At 42.1% G+C, this 17,786-nt stretch overlaps 1 protein-coding gene across 1 annotated transcript in view; it reads right to left on the reverse strand.

Moving 5' to 3' along the window:
• Itprid1 (ITPR interacting domain containing 1) overlaps positions 1-15,713 on the reverse strand; it is a 62,636-nt gene extending 46,923 nt beyond the window's left edge. The window contains exons 1-6 of the mRNA XM_048337155.1: positions 15,527-15,713; positions 14,116-14,164; positions 13,770-13,813; positions 4,253-4,304; positions 2,503-2,589; positions 503-705 (exon numbers count right to left, since the gene is read on the reverse strand). Of these exons, the coding sequence (XP_048193112.1) occupies positions 503-705; positions 2,503-2,589; positions 4,253-4,304; positions 13,770-13,813; positions 14,116-14,164; positions 15,527-15,689 (598 nt within the window). The 5' untranslated portion in view covers positions 15,690-15,713. The remainder of the gene's footprint in view (positions 1-502; positions 706-2,502; positions 2,590-4,252; positions 4,305-13,769; positions 13,814-14,115; positions 14,165-15,526) is intronic.
• Between the last annotated feature and the right edge of the window lie 2,073 nt (positions 15,714-17,786).

Consider the following 17,786-nt stretch of genomic DNA (forward strand, 5'->3'; position numbering starts at 1 on the left):
ACTCTAGTACTCTAGGACCCATCAGGTCCCAGTCAAGTGTATAGCCATGGCAGATGTGAATGTTGAGCAGTTTTACCAGGTTTCTTTCTTCTTCCTTCCATCTGCTCCTTTGAGATTATGTGGCCTTGTGATTTTTTTGGGCCAATGGAATCTGACCAGACCTGAGATGTTTAATTATGAGCAACTAGGCTTTGCAACTGGTGATGCTGCAGATTGAGGGGGCTGGAGCAAGTTCTTCAGAGAAGACCTGGGGAGCAGATGAGTCCTGATCCCACATCTACACACCAATCACAGAAGACACATACCAGACTGTCCCAAGGCACCACAGCAGAAGGTCAACCAATCACAGAAGACACATACCAGACTGTCCCAAGGCACCACAGCAGAAGGTCAGCTGCTACCACACACTCAGCCCGCTGGCTTAGTCTGTCTGACAACGAGGTATGCCTGACCACTCTTTGCTATTCTGAGGTGCTAGTAGTACCCTGTGGTCCCCACTTACCATACAAGTTAGGGTTCTCCACATCCATTCGTTGCTTCTGAGCTTCAAGAAATACATGGAAGTTGATTCCTCTGGCAGCTGAGCCACAAGCAAGGAATCTGGCTGGGATCCGTGTGCAGATGTCTGGCTCATCAGCACCAAACCCCAGATCCAAGAGAATGTCCACTGGATCGTTTTCCCAGAATTCCAGCCATTCAGGAATGCTGCAATGAAAGTATAGATAACTTCATCCAATGTCAGCTCATTTTTTTCTAGTCATACAATCTTCTAAAATTAAGAGCAATGAACTTGGACAAATAAACAGATGGTGGACTCTATAGAACTCCTATACAGTTACCTAGCAGTCAGTCACCCCACCCAAGGGGCTCAACCAACAATTATGTGAATGTGTCCATCTGTTTTTTCCTTTCCTAGAGAGCGAACATAAAGTTGAAAGAGCCAGAAAAACTGAGTATAGAAATAAAAAATCAGTGTACTAATAACCACCAAGAAGTAATTGCTGCAAAAGAGGAAAGAAAATAAGCTGTGAACAGGAGACTCAAAGAAGACTATTTTTAAAGAGCATAGGTCTGTGGCTATACAAGTCTGTCAAATATATTATTTAATTCACATTACAAAGATTCATATTTCCAAACAATGACTTTTTAAGTTTCTAGGTGGGATTAAAAGTTTCTGTATTCTCTTTTATCCTTTGAACCTGGCTTCTAATCAAATTGTCCTGACCTGCTTTAGCACTAAAACCAAGAAAAATAATATTTAGTCTACCAAACTATTTTCAATTAGTAAGTGTTTCCTGGATTTGAGCTTTTTAAGTTGCTAGGCTCTATGAATTTTTGGCTCGAATTTTAGCAACTTAGCCTCTAGCTTATATGTAACACTAATGAGTTTGCCTTACCTTTACGATGGTTTAGATGAGTTCTCTATGATGACCTGTGTTTCCATGGGCAGGCCTACTCACTTACACCCCTACCTTCATGTTCTCCTTCTCTAATGATATGATGGGGGAGATCTGGTGCTTTGCCACCTGATTCAATCAAGGAAGAAAAGGTGGGCTCAGACCCTCTGTGAGGACCTTACCTGGTGTACCTCAGATATCCTATCACTGAAGTTAACTGGAAGTCACCATATTGACATGGACACCTTAATATAAAATTGAATCAAGGGGGGGGGGAACTCCAGAGAAGAATCTAAATTGCACATGGAAAATTTAATATATTAATCAACCTCATTATACAAACTTTTATTCAACCTATTTAGACAAATATTTATTGCACATCTGTCATGTTCTGAGCTGCAAAGCTAGGCAGAAGGCACAAAAATTGACATTGATAGTCCCTGTTTTGACAGATTGAAGATTAGTCATATGGCCTATAATATAATTATCAATTGGTTTGCCATAAAATATTTCCATATTACTATGAAAATGCCATTAAGTTTGAATTTATATTTAATTATTTGTGCAAACACATTTTAAATATATCAACTTAAAAATACATCACAAATGCTTCTCTCTCTCTCTTCTTAGGCCCCTGTTCCTATTCTTAACCCCTCCTTGCCAGTCTGTGGGTGTTCTTCCAAACATGCCTAGAGGTACTTACACACCTGCTTTGTAGACTTCACTTGATTAAAAAAGCATTATACCCTATGTATCTTTGAAGACCTTACTTAAAAATAAAAATTAAAATTAAGAAATAAAAATTTTAAAGGCCTAAGTGGTACAGATAAGGTGTGTGTATTTCCAACAGATACATAGAGTCTGTATTGCTGATGGAATTCTATCAAATGAACTAACCAATAATTTGTCTGCCCATTTCCCCTTGACAGATACATAACCTGCTTCCAGTTTTAATTGTTTATGTTGTTCTTATTGATCAGAGCTGAGAATTTCTTTCTTGTCTATTCTTGCATCCATTCATTCATTCCAGGAATATTTCTGAAGTGTGCACTTATTATGTTGTGCAGAATCACCCCTATGAAAGTGGGAGCCTTGAGTCACGCACCTTTGTGGCACACTTGTGGTAGAATGGCAAGAATTAAAACTGGCCCCCCTGGACAGGCTGGGCGACTCTGAGAGCTGGTGCAGGGATCTGCAGGGGAAGAGGGAACAGCAGAGATGAGATGTGTGAATTTTGGCTCTCCAGAAGGCCAGTGCCACTATCTTCCTCCAGAGCCAAATATATCCATTACTTCTTAGTTACCAGCAGCCCCACAAATGGCCACAGCTCTGATGGAGAGAGCCTGCATCCCAGGGCTGATTCTCATTTCAGAGCCATGTGATACAGAAGGTGGAGAATGCTAAGTGTTAGGGGTGGGCTCGTGTTCCTTGTAAAGGTGATGGAATGTCTCTCTCGACAGCAAACCATTGGAGGACAGTTCAAAAACATAGCTTTGCTTGACTTCAACTTTAGAGCAAAAGTTAAAATGATGACAGAGGAAGAGTGACAAGCCTCTGGAGTGACTGCATGTTGGAGCGTTTCATATTACATGGCTATGGCCCTCTATGTGCTGACCCCAGGGTTCCTGTGACCACCCAGATGCAACAGCAACAAGCCCTTCCACCACCAAAAAGAGTAAGTATCACTATCCAATAGGCCAGGCTTTTCCAAAGAGAATGGACTCAAGTATAACAATGCAGCTTCGTACAGCTCAGCTCTACTGGAGACCACTTTTCTTCTATCATCCATAGACTAGGTGCTTGGCAAAGAATTAGAATTTATCAAAGAATCCAGTGCCATTATCAGTGTCCCCACGGAAATGAAGTTACATGATTTGCCTTCACCCTCCTTACATTTAGAAAGAGCATTCAGAACTTGCATCTTTGTCTACCTGCTTCTTGTCATTAAACTGAGAAAGAATGTGAGCAGAGTCAGAAAAATCCTTGTGCTTAAGGCCTCCCCTCACTTTGTGTTAGAGCCCCATAATTTTGTTCACAATTAGAAGGTCACATTTTGTTTTTGTAGGACTCAGCAGAACTACCCTGAAGCTCACCTTACATTTAGAAGAATCCCTATGTGCTGGCCATGGCTAAACCATGAACTGGCCACTGAACCCAATTTTCATTTTGCTCTTTGAGAAGATATAAGAGTTGTGGGGGATTTTTGCAGTCCCTTTCAGCTCCAGGAGTAGTAAACAATCCTTTAATGGGGTGGGGGGGAAAACACAAAAATAGCACTCAGGGTGTGAATTGGTAGGAACAAGGAGACAGAGTGGCATATTTGGTTTCAACCAGCTGGGATATTCCTAAAAATGCAAGGATGACAAAGGTGTAGGCGTGGAATGCCTTACCTCAAAGCTCTGATCCACCAGGGCATCTGATAAGAGTGTGCATCAGAAATGCCTGGAGGATTTAAAAAAATCAAGCATGCTCTGATACCCGCCTGCTCTACTAGGGAGGGGACTTGCTGCTTTCCCAGGAACTGCACATCTTCTCATCCAGGAGCAAGATGATGTCCACCAAGATTGGCAACATGAAAATGTGAATGCAGCTTTAAGGAACTGTTGTATTGTAGCAGAAGGTCAGTGATACCATTGAGCCAGCAGTTGTTGATTTCATTTGCTAACATCTTTATGACATTTAGGGAAACTGTATTTCTCTCAAAAGCGAGTGGAAAAGAGAAATGCCCAGGCCCTGTAGTTAATTAAACCAGTAACATTTTGTGAGTCCCCAAGGTCTATGGTATCAGCAAGAGACTTAACTTCAAGATATGGCTGCAGAGTATTGGAGTAAATCACTTTGATTCTTCTACCTACCTCATGTAGTCTTTCACAGTCATTTGGACCATCCCTTCTTCATGCAAAGAACCTGCAACAACAACAATAAAAAGTATTAGAAGGCCAGTGCTGGTGGTTCACACCTGTAACCCCAGCTACCTAGGAATTTGAAATCTGAGGATCATGATTTGCAGCCAGCCCAGGCAGGAAAGTTGTGAGACTCTTATCTCCAATGAACCATCAAAGATTCCACATTTGCCACCATCTCCCATCCAATGGTATCATTGAATCCTCCCAAAAGCTTTTTGACTTATGACCTTATGTCTTACATAAAGAAATTGAGACTAAGAGGTGAGTGATGAGCTTGGCATCACACAATCCAAAGTACCAACTAGAAGGAATTGTGACTGCCTATAGCACTGGTTATAGTGATAATAGTATTTATTGAGCACTAACTTTATGCAAGGGAAGGTCTCAAGGGTTACATGTACAACCTTCCAATTCTTGACAACAAATCCATGAAATAGGTATGATTTCCACTTCTAAGAGGAAAACAGACCCTTAGAGATTAAATAAATTTCTTGTGGTGAATAAAATGCACAGCTTATTTTAGTTTGTTGTTGCTTTATTTCTTTACAAAACACCACACTGTCAACAGAATGTCTTGTAGTTTATTTGAAAACCAGATAAGGAATTTTATATGTATATTGTCAGGACATGGAAAACCATGAACGATTTTAGAGCAATCAAACATGAGAAAGATGACACCAAGAGTCCAGCATGAGGGTGCTGGAAACACATTTGAAGGCCAGAGTGGCACTGCAGTATAAGACCTGTGCTGTGACACAGGGTGTGGCTAATTTCTTCCAGAGGAAATTCAGAGTGTGTGCAAACTTCCCAGAAGACCCACTCTTATTCTTCCTGTCTGTCCTGGCTACAAATACGTAAGAATTCAGAAAGCCAGGAAGTGTTTCCCTCCTGCTCTCCTAGGAGAAGACAGGTTTTATACAACTTAGGAGAAACTGTAGATAAACAAATGAAATGCTTGAAATATATGAACAATAATGAACATAATAAAGGACATTAGTTTAGAGACAAGATTCCTGTCTGGGTAGAGCATCCACAAATAGTGGCAAGGAGCCTGTGGATTTGACCTTCAATTTCAAATTTGGGGAATGGGGATAGGAATTTTCACAACATTTCTTTCACTTTGTGTGGTGTGTGTGTGTGTGTGTGTGTGTGTGTGTGTGTGTGTGTGTGTGTGTTGAGGATTGATCAAGTGTGTTGCAAATGGTAGGCAAGTACTGTATTAATGAGCTACCTCCCCAGACCTTTTGCTTGTTTGTTTCACTGTGAAATAGAGTCTTACTATATAGTCTAGGCTGGAGTCAAACTCATAATCTTTCTGCTTCTATTTCCTGAGTGCTTGGACTATAAGTATGTACTATCATACCTGGTTCAGGAATATTTGTAATCTTAAGATATTTAAAGGCTCAGTTACCCTGATAAATGGAAATAGAGGACTAGTCTAGGAAGATAAATACTGGAGGAATATTGTTGAGATGTGAGTGAATAAAGGATTCTTAACTGAGCCCAGAATGTCTAATTAAAATTTAGAGGGCTAATACAAAAACAGATATAGTAACTCTGCCTTATAAAACAAATGAAACTCTATTATCACTTGAGTGAGATAGGGCCCAAAATTTGAGTTGGTTTCAAGGGCTATATGAAGAGAGAGAATATCTATGGTCTCTGTGTCAAATTCCTGTTCAGACTGCATATATCACTAATCAATCACATAGCATTTTCATTGATCCTAGAGACACTGCCACAGGAAAGCAATGAATATCTGTTGGAACGATTACATACAAGAAAGGCCATTTGTCATAAACTTAATGAGTCTTTGTGAAAAGCAGCAATTTTGAGGTATATGTTGAACCTTTGGAAGGCAGTAACTAGTAAAGCCAACATGTTTTGTGAAATATTCTAAGGGACACAGTCTTCCATTTAGCAGTTGCTTCACTATCTGAGGCACCACCCGGGGCCAGAGTTTAAACATTACCATTTATTCAAGATACAAGTTTCTCATCTGGGCAGGCATTACTAATCCATCAAGGCACACTTGCTCATGAAATCCAAGTCAGAGCTTCTCAGACTCACACAACCACTGCCAGCTGATTGAAATGCCACATGGTAGGAAGCCAGTTTGTCACCTTACTACTCATGACACAGACACAGCAGAGACTTTAAGTAGGCCATTGTGGGTTTTTGGAAAGCAAAGATGATTGTCTGTGATCAGCCAAGATTCTGGCCCTGTGGCCACTGTGGATCGCTCAAACTGTCAGAGAAGAAGTGGTCCATTTTCAGATGTGGATGAGAAATATTAGCTCAGCCTCACTGAGTTTTCACAAATCCAAGTCCCGGGGGGCGGGGGGGAATAAATTCATCCAGAAAGAAAAATCTGGTGATCAAGGAAAAAAGAAGTCTGGTGATTCGGGAACTTGCACCTTTGCCCAGAGCTTCTTTGTGGACTATACCCACACACAACTTGTAGGCCTTCTCTTGGCCCCATCCATCTCCCACCTCTGTGGTGAGGTGCCATGTGGTTGCTAGGAAACAGAGGGCCTCCTCCCTCCAAGAGGAAAGGAAGTTCCAAAGCCAGCATCATTTGTAAGGAGCAGTGCAACAGACCTGGTTTAGTCACAGTGGGGTTTGTCCTGTCTGATAGTACCCCAGGAAGCCTTGAGGCTTTAGCTGCAGCTGGTGAAAAGCCCTCTGGTCCTCCAGCATCCAGCTAGCTACCAGCTAGGCCCACAACTAGCAGGTGAGGGTTCCCCACCAGGGCCCCCTAGAGATATGCAAATCCAGCTTTGACAGCCTTTCCTGGACTCAGCACCTCTTTCTTTCTGATCTTGTTGAACGTAGCACAGATATGTACCTACAGCCAAAGCATTCAGACATGTAGGTCCTCCATGCTGCCAAGCTTGGATTTCAAAGAAAGCCAAGCCAAAAAATAAACAGAACAACAACAACAACTCAGCCCAGCACTATGGCTCACGCCTATAATCCTAGCTACCCAGAAGGGTGAAATCTGAAAATCCTATTTGAAGCCAGCCTGGGCAGGAAAGCTTGTAAGAATCTTATTTCCAATAAAGTACCCCCAAAAAACCATGGCTCAAGTGGTAGAGCACTAGCCTTGAGCTAAAAAGGTCAAGAACAGTGCTCAGGCCCTTAATTCAAGCCCTAGGACCAGCACCGCCACCACCAACAAGAAAAAGCAAAAACGCAAACTGGCACACTATATTAAGGGAACAAATTAAGCCCAGGTTTTAAACAATTGTGCTGCAACTATTAAACGTACTGAGGTTCCTGGCTTGCTTTCTGCTTTCCCTGGGGTCCCCAGGTCCCGGCACCAATGCACCCCACAGCCTCCGAGACTGAGGTGGATACCCCTGGAGACCAGGAAGCTTCTGGAGACTGAGGTTGGTTACTGGAGGCTACAGTTGCACTTCTAGCATTGGACAAGTCACTGAGACTCTTGTACAAGACAGTAGAAGGTGATTAGTCCTTGCTTGTTGAAAGGATTTTTTTTCCCTCCATAGTGCTAGTTTGCAAGGTAGACTTTCTGGAGCCTGAGGTGAGCATGTCAGGGTTGGGTACTGCTTTCCTGACCCATTTTCAAAATGAGCTGAGTGGAGTGGCCCAAGTGGGTGACCCACAATGAGCTGGGTCTACAGAGGTGAGGGATCCTAGGCCTTTCTTAAAGCCCAGAAGACCCATAGCCTTTCTCGGGTGTTCTCAGGGTAGATCTGCTGAAGGCACCATGTTCTCTCCAATGTTCCAGTCTCTGTGGGGTCTGCTTCTACTCATTAGTAATTACCCGCCTAGCTCCTGGAAGCCCCTGAGTCTGGTACCTCACCTGAGTCTGTTACCGCTGATCAGAGCAAGAATCTGAGGGAGAGGACACACACCTCTCCTGTCACTCTGGTTGTCCAAAAGCTTCTGCAGGTGACAGGCGTGGAGTGGCCCCAGGCTGGAGGAGCCAGTTTGGGGGGATATGAATCCACCATGCAAACCCTGCCAGTGGATGCCTAGCTCCACACTGCATTCTCTAATTGCCTGTCTTGGACATTTCTCCCCGCTTTTCTCCTCTAGAATATTCTTCTTGGGCTGGGAATATGGCCTAGTGGTAAAAATGCTTGACTCGTAGTATATCTTCTTGGGTTTCAATACCAGATTTCCTTTCTTGAGAGAGAGAGGGAAAAAACTCAAATCTTGTTCTCCTCAAGTTTTCTAAGTATTGTTTTGGGGTGGGAGTGGGGGGATGAAAATGAGGACAGAAAGACCCAGTGCATTTCTGTTCTATGATTGTAGCCTGGAGCCCTTGCCTGGCCAGGTGGATTTGTGCCATCTGAAATGGCAGATCCCGCACTCAGCCCTGTGCGTAACCCCACAGAATGCTCTATAGGAGAAGATGTAGTTAGATATGCAGAAGGCACTAATTAGCACCTTTATTGGCTTCAAAAGCATTTTTTATTTTGGTTTTCCTAAGCATTTCTGACTGATTCATGGAAGACATTTGGTTCTTTGGAATATCATCCAATAGACTAATCAAGTTACATTTCACAGGGTTCTGAAATAATAGCATTCTGCTGCTTTCTGAACATTTAACTCCTGCGTGACCAGGGCACTGAGTAAAGACAACTAACAGTGTGTTTGTCTCCATTGGCAAACTATTAACTCACATTCTTAGAAATAAAGAGGCTTATCTCCAGCCTGATACTCATGCTCAAAACTTCAAAGCTAACTGGAAAGCTTTGCTCTTCTCTCCTCTTCCATAATACTTGTTTGCTTGGGGCTGTGGACTTCTGCTCCCCTTCCACACCCTCCCCAGGACCAGCCTTCGCCAGTTCAATCCCAGAGCCACAATAATTCTTGCCAATGTGAACACGCTGCTTCTGCAGCCAAGAGAATCCTCAAGGGTCCACCTCTCCCCTCATCTCTGAAGATGGTGCAGTGAGTAGAGACTTCACCAGCCTTGCACCAACAGCCAACATCAACTCTCGTCTGAGCACCCAGGACACACATCCCCAAGGGAGACACAGCCTCCGCATCCTACTTCTCCTAGACACTGTGCGAGGATTTAGCCAAATCAGAGGTGACTTGCCCATGACACCCGTATCTACTGCATTGGACGTGGCCCCTCTGATCAGACCTTTAGAATCAGACCACCTGCTAGATAGCAGACAAATTTCCAGACCTCTCAAGTCTGGTCACTTTCTGAATGCTTTCCTACACACAGTTAGCTTTCTTCTCACTTCTGTGCTTTTGTTTAAACTCTAAGACTCCCACCAAACTGAATTTTCTACCCTTGCTTTGGTTTCCGCTTTCACTGACCAGCTCAGGCCTCCCTTCTCTGAGCATGTCTCCCAGTCTGATCACATTGTCTGAACACATTAGGTTTCACTAGGATCCTTCTGTTGACCGGCTCTGATGAGGCCATCAGGAGCTTAGTGCCAGCTTCTACCTCGTGTGGACTAGCACTGTGTCACTGTGTAGGGGCAAAGCCTCAGCTTGCCAGCCTGGGCCACGGGTGGTATTTAGAAGAGAAAGCACATCCCAGAGTCCATGTAAGGAAGAAACTCCTGGAGAATTTGGGGCTGGGGTCAGGCCTCACAAAGGCGCAAAAGACTCTAAGACAGAAGAAAATGGATGAAGAACTAAGGATGTGAAGTGAGGAGATGGCAAGGGAGGTCTTACAGGAAACTCAGTGTAGGTAGTAGGTAACAAACCAGGATGGTCACAAAGATCAGGATGCCATTTATGAGAGGCGAGCTCCCATTCCACATCTCTTCAGTACCTTCGCACACAACGTCGCTTCACTGCAAGTACTTCACTGGGATAAGCTTCAAGGGAACACTATGTTTAGTTGGATTTATTCTGACCTTTTCTGATAATATAGACTGCAGAATGTAGAAACTTATTTTCTACATTCTTAATCATTTAACGAATTCCTTCTGGAAAGAAATCATTTTACTCCTCTGGGGACCTCTCTGAGGATTGGAGAAGAAATATTTAAATATCAAAAAGGACAAATTAATTAACCAAGAAGCAAGCAGCTCCATGTGTAACTCTGACAGAAGCCAGCCTTCTGTTGTAGGAACTACTTGTAACTTTTGCACTCTCAGTGGTCTTGAATGTGTTGTTAAACTTGTCCCAGAGATATGGGGAACACACCAGTAATCTCAGCTACCCAAGAGGAGGATGAAATAGTAGAAGAATTGTGATGCAAGTTCAGCCTGGCTGGAAAAGCATGAAACCAGCTGGAAACACAAATGAAAAGCTAAAGGATTGAGGGCTCAAGTGTCACAGTGCCCACCTAGCAAGCACTTAACTGGAGCCAAACCCTAGTACTTCCAAGATAAAAAGGGACAAAACCAAGTGAGGGCTGCCCATGTGAAGCACTATTATAATGACAATGTGCAAGAGAGTTCTGATGGTGGACATGAGTTTGCCACAAACAAGATACTCTCTATGAGCTTTGCTTTTAAATTTAACAATTATTTTTTATTTTTGTTTTGAGCAGTGCACAGTTTGGACTCAGAGTCCTTCAAATGCTAGCACTTGAGGCAGGCTTCCAGCTTCTTTTATTTTGGGTTATTTTCCAGAATAGGGTGTTATTGCATTTTTGTTCATGCCATCCTTACACTGCAGTCCTCTACCTATAACTCTTATGTAGCTGGGATTATAGTTGTGTGCTATGGTTCCAGTCTTACTTGTTGAGATCTGGGTCTCACTAGCATTTTGCCCAGACTGGCCTTGAATTGTGTCTCTGCCTCCAGAGAAGCTGGGATTAAAGGCATGTGCTTCCACATTCGGCCTTCTCTGTGGTATTTCTTATACTCAGCTTCACTGTGGAATTCGACAGAAAGAGTAGGCATGAATATTTCCACAATTTCTGCAAGAAGCAGCACCATAAGTCTTCACAGGCAGCAAGGGTGAATCCTGAAGGTGCAAAGGAGCAGGGCGCTCAGCAAGTGTTGACTCAACTTGTCTCTGTGGCGACACCAAGAGGATCGTGTGGAACCCGCAGAGGGTAGCCTCTCTTTCATAGAAGTACTTACAACCTTCCATGGCTCCCAGAAATACAAGGAAAGGTATCTTGCATTACCAAGATGGTGACAATAGCATGTCCCCATAGGCAAACCTTAAAGTTAGGAAACGTTCTTTCCTGTAACCCGTAATTGGCTTACAGAAGTAAGGAAGAGACATGTTTCCATGTTTTCAGTCAGTATTGGCTTATGGCTTTAGGCAAATTCTGTAATCTTTCCAAATATCAGTTTCCACCATACTTAATGATATTATCATCCAGTGGATTTTTTACATGTGATAAGCATTTGGTAAGTAATGATTATTATAGTATTTATATTATTACCATTTTTGAGTCTGAAGTGTAAGCAGAGAAGAACCTAGTGAGCCTCAGGAAAGCACAGTAAACAGAGAACTCTCCAGCTGATAAACACTGGTTTCTCCATCAACCATTTTCTAGGAGTTTGGGTTATTATTTGTGTATTTGGTGGCCCTGGGCTTTAACTGGGGACCTGTGCTAGGCAGGTGCTCTGCCATCTGAGCCCCGTCACTCCCAGCCCTACAGTTCTGTTCATTTTAAATTTCTGAAATCAAAATGCTATAACTACCATGGCTTTCTACATGAATGATTTGATGTTTTTTTTTCAGCTTTAGTGAGGTATAATTGGCAAATAAAATTTTATCTGTTCAAGGTATACAACACGATCTGATATACATTACAAAATGATTATCATGATCATGCTAATTAACATATTCATCAACTTACATAATCACTTTCTCTGATGCAGGAATATTTAAGGCCTATTCTCATAGCAAATTTCATGTAAATAATACAGCATTGTTAACTATAAGCACTGTGCTGTCCTGTGGTTTCAATGATTTATTAAGTTTGGTTCTGCTGTCCAACTTCAGGTGACCTTTTTGAAAGACTCAGATGTGACCATTTTGCATCTCCATAAACACTTGATTAATGCTGAAAACTGGGGTTATCCCCTATTGAGAAGTCTAAGCTCATGGTCTGACAGAGTGGGTATACACAAGCGAGATGAGTTAGAGAGAAGAGCCTGGGGCTCAACCCTGACTCATGCTCAGGAAGGCTGGTATAGGCTTTCCTTTCTGTTTCCATTCATGATATGGAATAACATGGAACATATCAGTTTGCTATGATGGGTGGCTGTCTATCCAGACACACCTGAACACCATTCTCAGCTCCCTTATCTACCAATGGGACTGCATTGGGCAAATGACTTAGCCTTATCTCCTTCCTTGCAAGATTTGATCATGAAAATAGACACCAGAGGGGCTGGTTCTACCACCAAGGTTTAGGAGCATTTCCTAGCATGAGAGTGGTAAACCAGGTGTAAAATGCTAGCTTAATTTAAAAAAATGGACTATAGAAGGGAATTAAATTCCACAAGTTACCAGAAATGGCCACGACAGTCCTTCGGCAATCTAAGAGAGAGGACCCTGAAGTCATTGTAGCTGAGCTCAGTTCAGGACATAAAGCCTCATTCTATGGAGGTTCTGGATCACCTACATGAAAATTGGTGCTTGTTATTTCACTACAAGGTGATGAATGAGGAAACCAGGCTTTGGGTAAACCCTTCTTGGAGTCTACCACCACCAAATGTTTCTTCATAATCTCTGAACATGGCCTTGTTTAAAATTACAGGCTTTCCAACTCTATCAATAAAGATGAGGTCATACTGTATTAGGATAGCTCCTAAATCCAAGAACTGGCTCTCTATAAATATGTATCTTGTAGCCAATGCTTTTCACTCACAATCACTGAGTCTGATTTTATCTGCTGGGTCCTGCTTATAAAACAAGTGCATTTTATAATTAAGGAATCTTCAGTTCTATGGCCAATGGTATTTCAATGAATGAAGATGGAATCCTTGAAAATTGTTCTTAAATTTCTTTTCCGTTCTATGCTATTCTTACCAAATCTCAGTGAGACAGCCGAGATAAATTTTTTTTTCTCCCCAGAAAAGCTTATACTGTTTGCTTTAGGATTCAGTCATTTGCTCAAATATATCATTAGAACAAATATATCATTAGAGATAAGACAAGTGCAATTCAGAGACAACACTAGAGAGAAACTAGATTTAGAAACTCTATTCAAGTACAATGTGGTATGAGGGAAGTTAAGTAATTTCCATAATCATATCTTTGCAAATGTCTTCACAGAACTCAGGGAGTTTCTGCTACAATTTGAGAACATTCAGCAGTTGGAAGACCCTTGGCTTTGGCCCAAACTTTTTTCTGGGGGAAAGCCCTGAGTTCCAAGCTTACAAATGAAAGAAGTGAGGTTGGAGCCACTTCCAGGAGCCTCTGCTAACCCTTCCTTGAAGAAGACCAGTTCTAAGGCAGACAGTCACTGTACTTAGTACACACACATCTACTCGGCATGCATAAATCTACCTAGCTCTACAGAGCAGAGCTCCTCTGGACTCCCGGATCTTACCAGTGGGGTCGATGACCTGCTGGAAATGTTCATTTACAGAGACACTAGAAGAGAAACAAAAGCATTGTGAGTCACACAACGTGTGTTCATAAATTGTATTCACTTGCTTTCAACCCATGGGTACTAATGCAGAGTTAGATTTTTATTAAGAGGACTTTGGAGAACCAACAAATAGACAGGGATGAAGCAGCAGTCTATTTTGTACCATTAGATGTCTATCTAGTTTTGCAATGATAAGGTAATCCTCTAAGAATCTAATTAATGTGAAAACCTCTAGGTCCCCCATTTGTTGTGATTTCCATGGATCTTTGTAAGAGAAATAGGTAGGGCACAGAGAAAGACTTACAAGAATCCAGAGTCCAGCCACTGCTGGATGTTCTCCTGTTTGAAATCTTCTGCAAGTGAGGAAGAGATAGACCTGTTAGTCAAAGCCTAGACAGGTATGAGACTCTACACCCTGTCACCTTCTTAGCTCCTACAGTCAGTCACATGTTTCTGTAAGTGAATTCATCTGCCTAATGGCATAGCCTCCTGCTTTCCACAATCAGCCTTTCCTGGGAACACAGTGCAAACTTGCCAAAAGAGTGCAACTTTGGAAGAAGAGAGAGAGAGAGAGAGAGAGAGAGAGAGAGAGAGAGAGAGAGAGAGAGAGAGAGAGAGAGAGAGAAATGATACAGAGACGGGAAGCAAATCAGTGACGAGCAAAGGATACAGGATAATTGTAAATTACCTGGTGTGAATACAAAGGGTGGAAAAGCATATGAGAGTTTTATCTTTCTCTTGTTGGATGTAAATCACCCCAGAGTCTCTCCTTATTGAATCCCGACATTTACCTAAGGCAGCCAGCCAGGGTTGTTTATTTGCAAGGAGTTCTCTGCCAGGTTAGAAACCACATTTGCATTCATTCCAGGGACAAATTGCACTACAGTCCCCCATTGCCAAGGGCACTCTGCTTTAGCAAGGCACCAGTCTTTTAAGGTGGATCTCTTGCACTGGCTAAGCAAATTGTTAGCAGGACAGGAAGGACAAAAGCAGCATTTCCTGCGAGATGTTTGTTCTGGTTCTGATGGCTCCTGTCCAGCCTGAGAGACGTTCTTTAACTTTATGATGCAATGAGGTTAGCCCCCACACACTGCCAGGTGAACCAGTCAAGCCAGGGGCCCTGGGAGACACTGGTGACTCTCCAGTCAAGGTACCAGGAAAGGAGGAAGTCAATTGGAGTACAGTGGGCAAAGGAAAGCCATCTAATTGCTCTGTGTTGAGGGATGGGGAGAAGAACTTTCTTACTTGGATTCTTTCATTGCAAATGGGATGATCAATGTTTCATGTAAGACCAAAAGCAACTTCCAATTAAAAAAAGCCTCATGCAGCTTCAAGGCCCTGCGGTCCTAGGACCTTGGAGAAGACCAGAACCTACCCCTAGTATGAGGGACAAGGTAACAAACAGTACAAGAAATGTATCCAATGCCTAACTTATGAAACTGTAACCTCTCTGTACATCAGTTTGATAATAAAAATTTGAAAAAAAAAAAAAAAAGAACCTATCCCTAAGTTGTCTCTCTGTGTTGGAAGGCCTGGGTTCTCAGTGACTGAGGGAATGGGAAGTGACCTTTCATAGACCGTCCGGCATCATGCAGGAACACTGATACCTTCCAACCCAAATCCTTGTTGCAAAAACCTCCACCCCAGCCAAAAACCTTGCATACTCCCCACCCACAGTAGGACATTTTTCAGAGAGCTCCAGGGTCCCTTCTCACCCAGCATAGGGACGCTGACCAGCTGGCTCTCCTCCTCAGACCCAAGAGCCAACTGTCCATCCAGAGGCACCCAGGCTGTCTTAGTGTGCCTCAGGATCTCTCTTTTGCTCTTTTCCTGGCCTTCTTGAGGGCTGTCAGATCCTTGTGACTTCTCCGCCATCATTAGACAGGAATTCTGCAAAGTGACTTAAATCACACCAGCAAATCAGACACCGTGAGCTTGCCTTTTACACTTGGTTCAGTGAGAGCTGAGAATGCTTGGAATCATATGAGCAACCCAGAAATGAGCAATGCAGCCTCACTGTCTCACAGAGGCCTCGCCCGCCCACCTGAGCTAAGCCCTGTTCTCTGTCTGGTGGAGGATTTTTCTCTCCATCAACAAGCAGCTGCAGCCCAGGGTCTAATTTGGCTATATCTACACTCTAAAGGATGCGATAGACTTAATTTGATGGTCTTGGAATATAAATGGAAAGCAATAAATTGGATTTGGTGACTCACACACTAAATTTCTCTCAAATTTACCCAGCAGTTATTCCTCTAAATATATTTTTAAACACCTCAAATGATGAGGGAAATGGAAGCCTTCCACAAGAGATAGACTGGGCTGAGCCCCATCTCTGCAACTTATTGTGTGAGATTGTGTAAATTATATATAGAACCTCTCAACAGCCGCCGGTCTTCTAATTGGGGGACACACTGTTCTGTATTTTAATAAACATTAACCTCAGTGGAATACTTATTATGTGATAGAGTCTATGTTGAATTCTCTTGGTCCATTCCCTAATTAATTTTCAATGAAGAAAGTAATAGAATTGTCAGGATTTGTAGTAAATGGAAAATCAGAGAGGTTACGATGTGTGTCATCATACAGCTGAGCGGACTCAAAGCAGGCCCTGGACCGCAAGCACACTCCTTTGACTTTACTATCTCCTCTGTAGTGGGGTTGGAACAATTAGGGTATTCATGAATATATGACAGCCTTGGTAGGAAATATCAGCTATTCTCATGAGCTCTTTTGGCCTTTATTAATTTCTTTATGAGAGTGAGATGGTAGTGTAAATGTCTCATCTCCTCAGAATAAACACTTGCCAAATGTATTTCTGGTATTTGACTGAATTTTTCACATAGTAGATTATAAACTAAAGAAATTAAAATAGTCAAGCCTGGGTTCAAACCCACACTTTCTGACTAAATTCTTTCCGTGGTATGCATTGGAATTAGGATTAGTTTATTCTTCAAGTTTAGAGAAGTAGCTGAAGAGTCAAACACTTACAGAGTTTCTAGCCTGTCTACATTTGGGCAAAGCCACTGATCAGGTACCATCATTCTGAATCAGTACCTAAAATGGCAAAGCACTTAGATTTATTGTAAATATCTGAATATTCCCTTTCAAATGTAGGCAAAATTTAAATACATTTGTCTTATATTTATAGCTTCAAACTCTATCATCCGATTTAAGCATAAACGCACATATATTCTTGCCTTTATACACAACTACAAAAATCAGTGGCCATTATGATAACTTAATTTTACATTTAAAAAGAAAATTTACATTTAATGAAGACATTTTAGTTACTTGAAAATGAACGTAGTTGATAACTACATTAATAGTAAACGTTAGTTAGCTCATTTTAGGGAGTTACCTTTAAGGATATCTTCTAGCAAATTATACATATTTTGATGATAACAAGACAAAAATACAGATGAGATTGTAGTTTGACCTATAGACTTGTTCAATGCCCTAGAATTTCTAACACTATACAAAATAACCCTTTGGAATTGCACTGAAATTTTAGCTATTTCTATTTGCACAGGCTTTGGCTTTTGTGTAAGGAAATTCTCTTTAGCTGGGCCTTCATCATTTGAATATGAATCAGGACAACAATTCACAAGAAGGAAAGCTAAAATTAGTCTCAACAACATCCACGAAATAACAGATTAATTAAAGGATCGAAAAAGTGTATTATAGAAAAACAAGGTCCCTCCAATGATCTTATCCCTCCAGCCAGTTCCTGTTTAGCTCATGAAGTTTTGCTTTGTTACAGGATGTAGCTGATGGTTCTCAAATGCTGTTTCCAGTGTCAATATAGATACCCAAGACATCGAACATCCACAGAGCTGCTGCCTTCTACACCCAGCACTGCCAGAAGCTTTGTGTTGAGCTCAAGTGCTTCTTGGATTGTACACTCCAACCCTCCATTCTACAATGGCAGATTTGACCCCGCTGCTAGCCTTTCTCAGCCAGTGAAGAGCTGTTCTT

This window comes from Perognathus longimembris, chromosome 2, assembly GCF_023159225.1.
Source record: "Perognathus longimembris pacificus isolate PPM17 chromosome 2, ASM2315922v1, whole genome shotgun sequence".
NCBI lineage: Eukaryota > Metazoa > Chordata > Mammalia > Rodentia > Heteromyidae > Perognathus > Perognathus longimembris.